The sequence below is a fragment of the Myotis nattereri genome, assembly GCF_964212035.1.
Source record: "Myotis nattereri genome assembly, chromosome: 5".
NCBI lineage: Eukaryota > Metazoa > Chordata > Mammalia > Chiroptera > Vespertilionidae > Myotis > Myotis nattereri.
Genome location: NC_138080.1, coordinates 7,721,960 through 7,737,632, shown reverse-complemented (window position 1 = coordinate 7,737,632; position 15,673 = coordinate 7,721,960). Strand labels below are relative to the sequence as shown.

Here is a 15,673-nt window from a genome sequence, read left to right as displayed (position 1 = left end):
CCTATTATTCGTATGTTTTTTTGTTTCATGTTGTCCCAAAGCTCCCTTAGGCTCTCTTCCTGTCTTTTAATTTTTTTCTCCAGTTGCAGTTCAGTTTGGGTGTGTTTTGCTTCCTTGTCTTCTAATTCGCTAATTCGGTCCTCCGCTTCTCCTAGTCTACTATTGATACTTTCAATGGTGTTTTTTATTGTAGTATATCACTCTTCATTTCTTCTTGGGTCTTACTTAAGTTGTTGATTTTTTCATCTGTTTCTTCTAGCTTCTTTCATGTTATTGATTTTTTCATCTTTTTCTTCTTGCTTCTTGCATAGGTAGTTGACTTTTTCATCTGTTTCTTCTAGCTTCTTGCATAAGTTGTTGACTTCTTCCTCCGTCTGGTTTATGCACTCTAGGACCCTTATTTTGAATTATTTTTCTGTCATGTTGCATGCCTCTGTATCATTTAGCTGCTTTTCTGGCGAGTCCTCTTTTTCTTTCCTTTGGGGGTTTCTTTGTCTACCCATGTTTGATCTCACTGACATATCTAGACGTTGAGTCCTTCAGTGGCTGCTCCCTGGCTGGCAGTGACTCCTTGGGCTGTGGTTGCTCTTCGGGCGGTTGCGGTAGCAGCTGCTCCTCAGTTGGCAGCAGCTCCTCTGGTGGGTGCTGTTCACAGCTGTGGTGGCTCTTCTGGCTGGTGGGGGGAGGTTTCATGTACAGCTGCTGTTCCTCAGACAGAGGGTGTGGTGCTCAGGAGTCTGCTGTTTCTTGGATCTGCTGCGTTCATTTAAAGGCACAAAATACAACACAACAAGGCACCACGTACCAGGCACTAAACACAAATATATTCACGATATTAATAACCCCAAATAAAGGTGACCACCCGAATTAAGAGAATTAGGGGATAAGGAAGAAGGAAGAGAAAAAGAGAAAAGAGAAAAAAGAAAAGTAGGGACCAAAAAAAAAGGAGTGCAAAAATGAAATGAAATTGTGAAAAAGGAGGGGGGGAAATAAAAGAGAGAAAAGAAAAGAAAAGAAAAGAAAAAATATGAGCGAAAAGAGAGAATGAAGTGGAAGAGGGGAAGAGACTATTAATATGAGGAGAAAACTCCTATAGAACCGCCACTAATCCCAACAAATTCCAGCAACAACTCCCTGGAGATGAATGCAAACTAGAAACAACCAATAATATCAAGAGAGGCAAGGGAAAACAGAAGCACAAAAATAACCGGGGGGATGGGTGTAGGAAGGGGAAAAACCAGCAGAAAAAAAATAAGAAGAAAAAGCAAAACAGCCTCACAACAAGTCCTAAAACACACACACACACACACACACACAGACAGACACACACAAAAAAATTAGCAACAACAACAAAAAAACAATATACTCAACAATCAAGCAAACAGCAACGAAACAATAGAAAGATAAAAGAAGAAAAAAAGAAAAAATTTTTGGATAGTGAAGAAAGATATGGGGTACGTGTATAAAGATTTAGAGCTGTGGATTGGAAATAGGATATATAAGTAGGGTGAAATTTTGACAGTAGGTAAACAGAAGGAATAGTCAAAATCTAGAGCAGGAATAGGATACGAGAAACAGGACAACAATAGGGGAAAAGTGAGGGAGAGGGTTTTAGCATAGAGGTAAAATTGAGGTAGGGAAAATTGTTGCTAAAGGAATGATGAAAATAGAATGGAGAACACTAATCCCAAAATAAAATAAAGAGAAAATGAAATGGCACTTTAAAAAATGGTAAAATCGTAGCAGTAATAATACTGGTTAAAAATAAGAATGTAGTAATTAAAAGGGTAAAATCAGGTGATGGAAAAAGAAGAAAAAAAAATTGGTGTCTTAGTTAAAAGGTGAAAAAAGAAAAAAATATTGCAGTAGTGAAGGTCCTTCGGTTCTTCTACTCGTCAGTCTGGCTCGCCTTAGTCCTGCCAGGTATTCAGGAGAGTGTTGAATTTCTCTGCAATACCCTGTTCCTCTGTGTTGTAAACCACAGTCCTTATTTTAAAGCAGGCCGTATTTGTTTCCCAGACTGCCTTATTTTGTGTTTAGCAAAGAATCAGTTTGTGGCTCAGCCTCTGGGTGGCAGTGTTCTGGGGTTGGCCTCTGAGGCTATATGGCTTCTCTATCACTGGGATTGAAAATCCCTCTATAGGCCAGATCCTGTTAACTCCCAGGGACTGATCAGATTATTTTAATCCTTGATCTTGTTCACAGTGGAATCTGGGTGTGGCTGTGCTCCTTGCCTGGGGGCTAGGTAGGGGAGTCCCACCCTCTGGAGAGAATGGCTGCCCGGATCCTGGGCCCAGGGGTGTCTCAGCACTCAATTCGCTGCCACCTCTCCCGCGCCCCCCCCCCCCCCCCCCCCCCCGCTCTCCTCAGTCTCTCCCCAGATTCCACTCGTCCGCACACTCTCCCTCTCTTCAGCACAGGTGAGTGTCTGTATCCGAGATGTCTTATGAACAGGATTCAGTGAAAATAAATAAGCAAATGCCGGCCGCGGAAACGGGGAAGGCTGACTTTCTTACAAGCTCTTCTACTACCGGCACTGCATGCTCTGGTCAGCTCTTCAGGCTGCCCCCTTTAGGCTCAGTCCTCCGTGATCACAGAACCCAGCTCTCAAATCCCCTGGCGGCACCAGGAATCCCGCGGATCTCCTTTCCCCAGTCAGGGGCTGTGCCTGTCCCAAGGGACGTGGCTGTCTGCCGCGCGGTCTGCCTCTATACCTCTGGGCTCAGAGGTCTGGCAAACTTTCCTGCCCAGATCCCTGGTTTTTTACCTTTCCAGGGGAGCTCTGCCCTTCCCTGCTGCAGACCGTCTCACCAGCTGAGTCACTTTTTTTGTTAGAAAACTTGGCATTTAAAATATATATTATTGGTGTTCGATGTGGACTGGGAGCCCTAGAACGGCTATATCTCCCATCAAAGCTCTTTTAAAAATGTGTTCGTTTTTTAAAAATTTAAGTATTTTCCAATAAACAAACATATATATATTTTTTCAATTTTTTATTCTGATCTCCCTTTTTACCACAGGGTAGTGTGTCGTTGGTGGCTGTTTTTGTTTGTTCAATTTAGTAACTTCCCAAACTAATTTGACAGAGTGTATTTACACTGTAGTGTGCAATATTTGTCATCTGCTCAGGCTTTTATTTTTGTTTGTAAATGTTTTAATTTTTAAACTTACATGGGCTCCTCTGGATTGTTCTGGCATCAGCATAGCTTAATGGTCAGCCATTGGTCAGATCGAAGCTGTGCTTTTACACCCTGTGCTGATAAGGCTCTGCTTTGGTTCTGTGTGTGACTTCAGGAATGCTTTCGAAATTCAGATAGTTCAGAAATCTGTTCATTTTTTTAAACTTTGTTTCTGACCATAGAGGGAAGACATTGACTTTTTCAACATTAACCATGCTTGTAAGTTTTTTATAGATGTCCTGTATCGGATTGAGGAAATTTTCTTCTGTTTCTAGCTTGCTGGAAGTACATGAGTGGATGTTCAATTTTGTCAGATTCCTTTTCTGCATCTTTTGTGATACTCTTACAGTTTTCCCTGTGGTTTTCCACCAGTGAGATACAATGATTAATTTTTGTATGTTAAAACAGTCTCAGTATCCTGGGATTAATACCACTTAATGTAGTATTTTCTATATTTTGTTAGATTTGATTTACTGGTATTTTCATAAGGAATTTCTGCATCTGTGTTATTGATGGATATTGCTATGTTCGTGTTTTCTTATAATGTCCTTACCGGGTTTGGGAATAGAAATTAGAGTGGTCTTATGAACTGAATGGGCAAAGCATTCACTTTTTGCTCTAGTCTTTGAAAAAGTTGGTATACAATTATTATTTTTTCTTTCTTTTTTTTTAATTTTTTTTTTATTTTATTGATTTTTCACAGAGAGGAAGGGAGAGAGATAGAGAGTTAGAAACATCGATGAGAGAGAAACATCAATCAGCTGCCTCCTGCACATCTCCCACTGGGGATGTGCCTGCAACCCAGGTACATGCCCTTGACCGGAATCGAACCTGGGACCTTTCAGTCCGCCGGCCGACGCTCTATCCACTGAGCCAAACCGGTTTCGGCACAATTATTATTTTTTCTATATGTTTACAGAATTCATCAGTGAAGCCACCTAAACCATAGCCCACTTCCACTCCCCTTGGAAAGCTCTTTAGTTACAGGTTCAATTTCTTTGTGAGCTATTTTTTAAAAATATATTTTTATTGATTTCATAGAGGAAGGGAGAGGGATAGAGAGATAGAAACATCAATGATGAGAGAGAATCATTGATCGCCTGCCTCCTGCATGTCCCACACTGGGAACTGAGCCTGCAACCTAGGCATGTGCCCTGACTGGGAATTGAACTGTGACCTCTTAGTTCATAGGTCAATGCTCAACCACTGAGCCACACTGGCTGGGCAGCTATTCTTATTCTTAAACCTTTTCTTTCCTCGGTTTCACATGTGGGTTTTCAAGTGTTTTGTATATTTCATGTAAGTTGTCAAATTTATCGGTTGATTATAACATCCTCTATAGCAGGGTTGAGGAGTACCCAGCCTGCGGGCCATAGAAGGCCTGCAAAATCATTTGATCTGGCCCTGCCAGGGCATTAAGGGGTGAGTTAATTAAATGTTTGACCAAATATAGCAGGCTAATTTTTAAGTTGATAATTTAGTATGGCCCGTGAATGATGATACAAATATCCAAATGGTCCTTGGCAGAAAAAAAGGTTTTCCACCTCTACTCTATAGCCTTTCAATGGCTGAAGGATCTATGGTGGTGCCCCCCCGCTTTTTTAAAAAATATTTTTTACTGATTTTTTACAGAGAGGAAGGGAGAGGGACAGAGAGTTAGAAACATCGATGAGAGAGAAACATCGATCAGCTGCCTCCTGCACACCCCCTACTGGGGATGTGCCCACAATCAGGGTACATGCCCTTGGCCAGAATCAAACCCGGGACCCTTGAGTCCGCAGGCTGACGCTCTGTCCACTGAGCCAAACCAGCTAGGGCCCCCTTTTTATTCCTGATATTGGTAATTTGCATTTTCTTTATTTTTTTTTCTTGAGCATTTCTTGCTAGGGGTTTACTTTTTAAAATTGTGTGTGTGTGTAGGCAGTGCCATGAATTATACAATGTTAGGAACATCCCTGGTTTCTATTCAGTAATTTCTACCACCACCCTCAGCCCTCTAGTGCAGCGGTTCTCAACCTGTGGGTCACGACCCCTTTGGGGGTTGAACGACCCTTTCACAGGGGTCGCCTAAATACATCCTGCATATCAGATATTTACATTACAGTTCATAACAGTAGCAAAATTACAGTTATGAAGTAGCAACGAAAATAATTTTATGGTTGGGGGTCACCACAACATGAGGAACTGTATTACAGGGTCGCGGCATTAGGAAGGTTGAGAACCACTGCGTGAGTGCACTGGCCAGGGCACTCTTTTTTTTTCCTTTTTTTTGAATGTTCTGAATACACTTGAAAAGAATGATGATTCAGCAGTTGATGCTGTTTCTATGAATACCAATCAGGTTGAGTTGGTTAAATTGTGTTGCTCAAAATTTCTGTATTCATACTAATTACTTATGTTTTCTTGCTGGATCAATCATAGAGAGAAATTTGTTGAAATCTACAGCTGTGATTATCTATTTCTCCTTTTATAATATCAATTTTTGCTTAATGAATTTTGAAGTTCTGTTATTAGATACATACATATTTAGTAATCTTATCTAATAAAAGAGAAACATGGTAATTAGTGTACGACCGCTACCCTTCCCATTGGCTAATCAGGGCGATATGCAAATTAACTGTCAGCCAAGATGGCGGCCGGCAGCCAGGCAGCTTGAAACTAACATGAGGCTTGCTTGCTTCAGTGACAGAGGAAACCAACGTTCCCCGCCTGCCTTGCAGGCCTCTAAGCCTGCAGTTTGAAACATTTTAACAAATATAGAAGCTAAAAAAAACCACAGAAACCAGCTTTCAGCGAGCTGGGATCTCAGAGCTGGAGTAAGAACTGGAGTTATACATTGTTTCGAACCAAAACAAACCAGATACCTACTTTCAGCAGCGGAGGCCTAAGAGCTGGAGCCTCAGAGCTAAAGCTGGTCCAGAATTAAAAAAAGAAAAAAAAAAGGAGCGGTTGGGAGCTTCTGTCACCTGCCAGCCTGAAAACAGCCCTCAGCCCCTCACCCAGACTGGCCAGGCACCCCAGTGGGGACCCCCACCCTGAAGGGTGTGTGACCAGCTGCAAACAGCCATCATCCCCTCACCCAGGCTGGCCAGGCACCCCAGTGGGGACCCCCACCCTGATCCAGGACACCCTTCAGGGCAAACCAGCCAGCCCCACCCATGCACCAGGCCTCTACCCTATATAGTAAAAGTGTAATATGCCTCCCAGCACCGGGATCAGCGGAGCCAAGAGGCTTCCCGGCACCGGGATCAGCGTGACAGGGGCCAGCGCCCAAACCCCCTGATCGCCCTGCAGCTCTGTGTGTGACAGGGGGCGAGGCCACAACCTCCCTATCCGCCCTGCTCTGTTTGTGACAGGGGAAGGCGCCCCAACCTACTGATCAGCACTGCTCTGTGCCTGATCCGGGGGAGCTCCCCAACCTCTGATCACCCTGCGGCTCTGTGTGTGACAGGGTGTGGTGCCCCAACCCCCTGATCGGCCCTGCTCTGTGTGTGACAGGGTAGAGCCATAACCTCCCCATCAGCCCTGCCCTGAGTGTGACAGTGGCGGCGTCCCAACCCCCTGATCCACCCTGCTCTGTGTGTGACAGGGGGCGGCGCCCCAACTCCCCTATCGGCCCTACTCTCTGAGTGACGGGGGGAGCTCCTCAACCCCCTGATGGGCCCTGCTCTGTGCGTGACAGGGGGGAGCTCCCCAACCCCCTGATTGACCCTGCTCTGTGCGTGACAGGGGGGAGCTCCCCAACCCCCCTGATGGGCCCTGCTCTGTGCGTGACAGGGGGGAGCTCCCCAACCCCCTGATTGACCCTGCTCCATGCGTGACAGGGTAAGGAGCCCCAACCCCTCTGATGGGCCCTGCTCTGTGTGTGACAGGGGGCAGTGCCCCAACCCCTGGATTGGCCCTGCTCTGTGTGTGACGGGGTGGCGCCGTAACCTCCCCATAGACCCTGCCTTGAGCGTGACAGGGGGCGGTGCCCCAACCCCCCAATCGGCCCTACCCTGAGCGTGACTGGGGGTGGCATCGCAACCTCCCGATCAGTCCTGCTCTGTGCATGACAGGGGGCGGCGCCCCAACACCCCAATCGGCCCTGCTCTGAGCCCGACCAGGGGCTGCACCTAGGGATTGGGCCTGCCCTCTGCCACCCGGGAGCAGGCCTAAGCCAGCAGGGCGTTATCTCCCGAGGTGTCCCAGACTGTGAGAGGGCACAGGCCAGGCTGAGGGACCCCCCTACCCCCCAAGTGCACAAATTTTTGTGCACCGGGCCTCTAATCTAATAAAAGACAAACATGGTAATTAACTGTACCTCTGACACGCTTCCCATTGGCTAATCAGGGTGATATGCAAGTTAACTGCCAACCAAGATCGTGGCTAATTTGCATACCGCAGGCAGGGAGGGCCAGCTCGAGCTCCCATCTGGCCAGTGTGGTGCCTAAGCCCCAATGCCAGCCGCCAGCCGGGACCCCTGTATGCGGCCCTGAGCAGCGGGGGCTTGGCAGGCCTGAACAAGCTGCCTAAACCACACCCCCAGCCAGGACTCCTGTGTGGGGCCCCGGGTGGCGGGGGGCTTGGCTGCGCGAACAAGCCGTATAAGCCCCAATGCCAGCGGGACCCCTGTGTGAGGCCCTGGGCGGGCCGGGCCTCCGCAGCTGCAGTGTTTGGACCCAGGGCCCCAGCCTGCCCTGGGCTACGCTCAAGGAGGGGCTAGGGGCCTGGGGTTTACTAAACTTTACTGGAGCTGCTCCCCACACTCCCAGCCCCTGCCCCAGGACCACACTGCCCTCAGCAAGGCGCCCGGCAGCTAACCCACAGGTGGGCGGCAGTAGAGCCAGTAGACCGGGGGCTGCAGGGAGCCACGGGAGGGCGGGGGTCTGAGGAGAGAGCCCTGAATGTAGAGGAACCTTTGGCAAAGCGGCCGTCATGAGCCGTGGCCCTGGGGTCTGCAGGCACACGGACAGGCTTCCGCCTGATGGGCGATCCTGGGCAAGCGCCATGGCTTCGGGGAAGCGGCTGGCCAGGAGGCGGGCGGCCCAAGGGGCGCAGAGCGGCACCAAGGTGGGGTGCATTGGAAAGGGCTCAGGCCTGGGCAGGGTGCTGGCGGATGGGGATCTGCCTCACCTGCAGAGAGTGAGGTTCTGTAGTGGCCCCAATAAGTGGGAAACAAGAGGCGATGACTGCAGGCGTGGAAGGATGCCCGGGCGGGCGGAGGGGCGCAGACTCGCAGCCCTGAGGCGGGGGTGGGGGGGGGCAGCGCCACCTCAGTGGAGGAGTGCCGCACTGCTGGGTAACCCACTGTGGCGGTTTGGTGAAGCTCCCAGCGCGGCCTGCACACTTGAGAGGCCAGGACTCCTGTTCCCGCCTTGGCCCAAAAACAAGCCTGCGTCCGCCCCACCCCCAGTTCTCGCCCCGCCCCATGGGGGTGCACACCTGCACGGTGAGTGCAAGCCTACCACCTGCTCCCCAGAAGGGGGGGGGCAGTAAAGAATGGGGTGGGGCGGGGGAGAGGAAAGAATGTGGAGCATCCATGGTGAAGAGGAGCTGGAGAATGAGGCTTGGAAGCCTCACGGGGAGGTTTGTTCTGCTTGCCCCGCGGCTGTCCCTTAGGAAAGGCGGAGAGCCGGCTGTGAGGGCTCCTGCGCAAGGAGTCCAGTTCCATGGCCAACTGGAATTGGCCTCAGATTCCTGCTCTGTAAAATGTGTTAAGCGTGTCCCAGTGCCTTCACTGAGCTTTGAGGGCCAATTGAGATACTATATAAAGAAAATGAGGGAAGACATGAGAAAGAAAAGGAAGGGCGGGCAACACAAAAGAAAGATTGGAAAGAACCTATAAGCCTATTGTCACTTAAATACGGAATAGAGTCAATAGTGTTGTAATGATGGTATGAAGCCAGGTGGGTACTGGAAATATCAGGGAACACTTTGTAAAGTATATGATTACCTAACCACTATTCTGTAACTAATATAAAACCTGAAACTAATACAAAATAATACTGAGTGTAAATAAATGAAAATAGGAGTGACATTTTTCTAAATTTCAAGTTTAAATAAAGGCTGCAAAGGAAGGAAGGGGGAGAATAAAAATAGTGTTTTTCATTTTACCACTTTATTGTCTTTTCAGTATATGAAAAAGACAGTTGTCTTTATATGGTGCTTTTATGCTTTTCTAAGTCATTATCTCATTTGATGTTCAGGGCAATTTAAAGACAAGACAATTATTCCCTCCACTATTCAAAGAAAGGAAATCTTGATGCCTGGCCCCAATGATTCAATCGTCAATCCCTTATTGTAAAGCACGGTTAGTGAAATTTTCTGTGAAGGGCCATATCTATATTAATAAAAGCCTTGGGGGTGATCTGGCCAGCAGGGGAGGGCAGTTGGGGATGATCAGGCCCGCAGGGGAATAGTTAGGCGTCAATCAGGCTGGCAGGGGAGCTGTTAGGGGGCGATTAGGCAGGCACGCAGGTGAGTGGTTAGGAGACAGCGGTCCAGGATTGTGAAAGGAATGTCCAACTGCCGGTTTAGGCCTGATCCCGGCAGTCGGACATCCTGGGATCAGGCCTAAGCCAGCAGTCGACATCCCCCAAAGGGTCCGAGTTGGAGAGGGTGCAGGCTGGGCTGAGGGACACCCTCCTTCCGTGCATGAATTTCGTGCACCGGGCCACTAGTATTAAATATTTCAGTTGGTTCAACCGTCTTATTATGCACGGTCCCTCTTTATTCCTGGTACACTGCTTGTTTAAAAGTTTACTTTTAGTTTGATATATCTTTTTTCCAATCCCTTTGCTTTTGGTGTATCTGTGTCATCATATTTCACAGTGTCTCTTGTAAACAAGATAGAGTTGAGTCTTGTTTTTTTCCAAGCTGATAATCTGCCTTTTAATTAAAGAATTTAGTCTATTTTTATTTAATATGATTACTAATATGGTTGTGTTTAATTCCACCATCTTATTTGTTTTATTTTATTTGATCCTTATTCCTTTGCTTTCCCAGTCCTGCTTCTATTTTTTTTACCTTTTATTGACTTTTTAGATATATCTGTTCCTCGTTACTTTAGAGTTGTGCTGTCCAATATGGTAGCTAGGAACTACATTAAATTTAAGTTTAAAATTCAGTTCCTCCTTACATTAGCTAAATTTCAGGTATCCGGTAGCCATATGTGCCTATTACTGTATTGGACAGTACAGATCACTGCCAGAATTCTATTACCTCTCTAGAGATTAAGAACAGGATTTGAGTCAGAATTACCCAGGGTTAGTGTGGTAAGAGTAATAATATTTGAATCTGAAGATAATGTGTCCACTGCAAATAGCTTTGTATACATGCTGTAGGCAAATAACACTACTGCTTTTAGCCTTAGGTTTCTTTTCTTAAAATGTGGAGATAACCATTTCTGCTCTTTCTGTTTCATGGAGTATTTGTGGAAAAGAAAACTGTAAGATGGTAAAAGTGCTTTATAAAGGTTAAAGCAGTTAAAGTATTAAAAATTGCATGGCCTAGTTTTTACTATGTTGTTTCATCTTCTAGGTTGCTGAAAGAACTGGAATCTCATTCTTGGTGGCCCTTTAGCTTCAAGCTTTGGAAGATGCCATCAGACACAAACTCCAGGGGAGGCTCCTCAATGGGTAGTACCAAAGCTCTTGGAAAAGAAGGGATAGTGATCAGAATTCCTGCTGTTATTTCCCAAGGAACAGAATCTCATGTTAAACCAGGAAGGCTCACCATCCTTGTTTCTGGGTTGGAAATCCATGACTCAAATTCTTTGCTGTTACACAGATTTGAAAGAGAAGATGTAGATGACATTAAGGTTCACACACATTATGAAGTTAGCATCCGCCAGCGGTTCATTGGGAAGCCAGACATAACTTTTCGTTTGATATCTGCCAAGATGCCAGAAGTTGTCCCCATTTTGGAAATGCAGTTCAGCAAGAAGATCGAGTTTTTAGAAGATGCCCTGATGCTCAGAAGCCCTGGAACCTCTTCCCCAGCAGAGAAGGGCTACTCAGTCTGGCAGGCAGGTAAGTGACCATCAACACAGCCTGTGCACAGACCTGGGAAGTCTCAGACTGCCTGTGGTATGTACTTAACATGATGCATTGTAAATAAAAATAATTTCAGACCCTTTTCCTTAGTACTTGTCAACTGTGAATCTCAAATCACTTTGGTTTATCATACACTGGAAAGCTATAGAGATTTCCAAGTAGATCAGAAAGAGTTTTGGTGACCCTTTCAGAACAAAGAGGTCTAAGTTAAGTGTTTTCACTCTTTCCTCTATTTGATTTGAGAATTAGCATTTCAGGGTCTTAACTAGCAGTAGCCCCCACCTGCTTTGCTGAGTCTCCAGTCCCCCCATCAGTAACTTACTCAGCCTCACTCCTGTTTTCCTTCACATTTGATCGAGGTCTTCCCAGACCACCTTCCAGGTGTGTGTTCAGGTATCAGAATCTTTGAAAACTATGCAGCATAGTTTGGGTAGTTTATGGGGCATCCGTGAGGTATTCTGAAAAACTTTCTTTCTCTGTGGTGTTCTCTTGCAGGTCTCTGGGGTGTGGAGGGTGTAGCTGGCATGTCCAGTGGGGTGGAGTGTGGGAGGCAGGACATGCGGATATATTACATGTCCACACATCTCGAGGTTCTTGGGTCACAGCGTCCTCCATAGCACGGGATAACTTGATGTTTGACCTCTCAGTTTTGCCATTCTTACAAGTGCTCTGTGGCATCTTGATGGTATTTTAATTTCTTTCACTGATTGTGAGATAGAGCATCTGATGCTTATTTGCTCTTTAAGCCCACAGGTTTTGTTCTGTGGATTGCCTGTTCTATGTGTTTTGTTGTTATTGTTTTGTCTGATTTGCAAGAGTTCTTTATGTATTCTAGATTTTCATTCCTTATTGATTTGAGAGGCTGCCAGTACTTTTCCAGACTGTCAGCCTCCATTACAGAAATCTTTAATTTTGCTGTGGTCAGATCCACCATTTCCTCCCTTAAGTTTGTTTGTGAGCCCCATTTAAGAAATACTAAAGTCATAAAATATTCTGATATTTTCTAATACTAGAATTATAGGTAATATTACTTCTGTATTTAATGTGATTTTTTTTTTTTTTACATGTATCTTTGATTCCTGCATGTCTGTTAAAGTAAGAGAGATGTTTGTTACTATTCTGGTTCCTTTTCTTTTTTCTCTTAAGTGATTGATTTTAATTCTAATATGTAACCTATTTCCCTAACACATGAATATGTTCATATTCTAGATGACTTCGAGTTTCCAAAAAATATATACTTGATAATAGATATGGTCTCATGAGATCCAAAATGTTAGAAATATTAATGTAAAAACTTAATTTAAAAACTTACTTTCTTGGCATTTCTGGTTTTTCTTTGGCCCCCTCACTCAAGGAGGACTCAGAAGCTGGCCCACAAAATAGGCAAGAATGGTGGGCTGTGGCAGCCAATGTGAGACCCTGACCAGAGGACCCTTCAGGCAAGGCCACGTACAAGCCCAGCTGGGCAGCTGCTCTGATGCCCCAAGTTTTGACTGAGTCACCAACTGCATTTTCCTATGGGAGAGGCCTCAGCAGTGAGAGGAGGAGGCTCTGTAGGGATGAGACACACAGAACCATCAGCCACTGGTTCCGCCAGCACTGAGAACCCTGCAGAGCCAGGCATGGTATTCGGCACCTATAGTCTTGGGAAAAAATGCTAAATAAAATCCACAACCCTCCTTGTCACAGAGCTCCACCATGTTTGTGGGTTGTTGGACATGGGGTTTCTGATAGAAAATAGGGCACAGCATGTAATGGATGAGATGGCAGATGCGAGCACGCTATGTGTAGCACAGAGGTCACACTGCCCAAAATTGCTGGGCCTGCTGTCAGGGATGCCATGAAAGGTAGGATGGCAGGCCCTGACGCTAGAGCCCAGGTGGCAGACAGGGCTGGAGAGGAGCAGGCAGGCTGTAGGAAGATAGGTGCGTGCAAGTTCCACAGGCCTGTCGTCAGGAAGGGCAGGCTGAACCTCCTGGGCACAGGCTGAGTCTGCTGACCACAGGCCGAGCATCATCTTCCTCCTCCAGGAAGCCACAGGTCTGCTTTTAAAGCCTTTAACTAATTGTAGCAGGCCCACCACATTATCTAGGACAGTCTCCCTTACCTAAAGTCAGTGATTATAGGCCTCCTCTATCCACACTATAAACACCTAGATTAGGGTTGGATTGAATAGCTGTGGCCTGGCCTTTCATGGTAATGGATCCAATGTGTGTGGAATGAGCTGACAGATGGGTTTTCATCTCGGTGCTAACTTTAGCCCCTGGGTGGGCTCCCTGCAGAGTGTCTTCTGCTCTGAGCAAGAAGTTCCATCCTCCCTTTGCGAGGCCACCCTGCCTCACAGAGTAGGAACACCTTACAGCTATGGGTTTGGAGAGGCTCAGGTAATGAGAAGTGATGTATTTGGAAGAAGCCAGCATGTTGAGTTTAGCAAGTGAGATGGCATCTGACTTGCTAGAAACTTCACTGTGTCCTCTGCAAGCCTAGCGACGAGGGTCAATTTCTCACTGTCGCCTGTGTTGTGTCTGCCATCACCTCTGTCTTTGCTGTTCCACATTGGAAACTGCAGAGACAGTGGAGGTGGAAACAGTGACTGACATCTCAGAAATGGATTCCTCTCCTTGATGAGGTATTTGGGTAAAACATGTGGCCAGTAGGTGGCAGTCTAGTAACAGGAGACAGGTATTTGCCTTGGGTGAGTAGAACTTTCCAGAGACCTCTGAGGTAATGTGTTGTGTGGACCTCTGAGGGCCCTGAATGACACAGGTGGGCACTTTCCACCTTAGGGAAGAGCAGTTGCAAAGTGCTATTTTTCTGCATAATATCTTTTAAATAACCTTTCAAATTTTAGAATAGTATCAGACTTGCAGAAAAAATTACAAGGATAGTCAGAGTTCCCATGTCTTCCACACTCTTGTTGTCACCCAACATTAGCTTCCTTTGTTGTCATAACTAATGAACCTATACAGATACATTGCTATTCTCCTAAGTCCATATTTTATCCAGATTGTTTTACATTTTACTCTTTCAGGATCCCATGTGACATTTAGGTAGCGCATCTCCTTGTACCCTTCTTGACTGTGTCAGTTACTCAGACTCTCCTTGCTTTGGCGGTCTTGATAGTTTTTAGCAGTCGTAGCATGCTCCCAGGTTGTTTCATGGTCCTGGAGTGACAGTTGTGGGAGGAAGCCCACAGATCCTTCTCCATCAGAGCAGGCCATGCCTGGCACTGTTAAGGGTTCCGGAACTGATTTTTGTTCTTGTTGTTTACTGACTGGCACCTTCTGAGAGAGTCCTTCCCTGACCACCTAATTAAAGACACCCTGGTCACCTGCTCACTCACCCCATGGAAATCTTGCCTCACACTTGCCCTCTGGTGCCGCCTCAACTGCCCAGTCAGGCCCTCCTCGATGTCTTCTCCTTCCTGGAAAGTGAAATCATCTGTAAGTGTCCTTTTAGCTGGAACAATGTGTGCTTAGTTTGGTTAACAGAGATAATTAATGACTTTAGAGTCAAAAACCATCTTATACTGAACCAAACTAATTTTTCTCAGAAGATATTTCAAAGCATTGAGGTAACTGAGTCAATAGCTCCAGTGTCAACACAGCACTGGGGGTGGCCAAAGCCTTGTGCTGGGCGGGATTCCACTGAGCCCATGGCTTGTCCTGAAAAACATCTCTGACTTAGTATAGTCTAGGAAGAATTTCCTCCATTTTGGCTTTCTGGTTGTTTAAATAATACTCTTTCGCTAAACATTCAAAAAGAGTATGCCTTGGTCAGTAATATAGCTATAGGTGTTGAAATGGACACCAGAGCACAGTCCTGTGCACAGTGTGAGTGGATAGACCATCTCTCACAGAAGCTAGTCAGAGAGTTCCTGGAGTGATGCTGAAAAAATAAACAGCAGGGCAGTTCCAAGCAAGTTCATTAAAAGGTGTGCAAATGGAATAACATTAGGATTGCTGCAGATGGAAGGGCCAAGTGCAGGACCTGTGTGGGGTGGAGAGGTAGGTGGGGCCAGCATGCTGGGGGTGGGTGAGGGGGCAGACTGAGCACAGGTACATGCTGAGTGAGGCCAGAGAACTGCTATTCTCAGGCATGTGAAGTGCACTTTGCCATTGTGTCATCACAGGTAATGCTTTAACGGCATGCGTAAGGTGGCCTCTCCTTTAGGCTCATAATAACTAGTAGAATACTCCCTCTGTTCTGCCATGATAGCTTTCAACCCAGCTCTGACAGTGCTCTGCTGCTGACCGACACTTTAGAAAAGGACTTTTCATATGTGATGTTCCAGTGAGGGACACTAGACCACATTGGAACAATGGGGACCATTTTGATGAACAAGCCTCCCAGGATGTTGGAGTAGGTGGGGCTTTAGCAAGTATAGAACACAAGTTATGACATTGTTTAGAAGGGCTTCAACTAGCATTTTCATAAAGAATGGCCTAGAACAGCAGA

General features: G+C 46.2%; 1 protein-coding gene across 1 annotated transcript in view; it reads left to right on the top strand.

Annotated features, from left to right (window-relative positions):
- SNAP47 (synaptosome associated protein 47) overlaps nucleotides 1-15,673 on the top strand; it is a 93,294-nt gene that overhangs the window by 62,815 nt on the left and 14,806 nt on the right. The window contains exon 3 of the mRNA XM_081091955.1: nucleotides 10,701-11,191. Within this exon, the coding sequence (XP_080948081.1) occupies nucleotides 10,701-11,191 (491 nt within the window). The remainder of the gene's footprint in view (nucleotides 1-10,700; nucleotides 11,192-15,673) is intronic.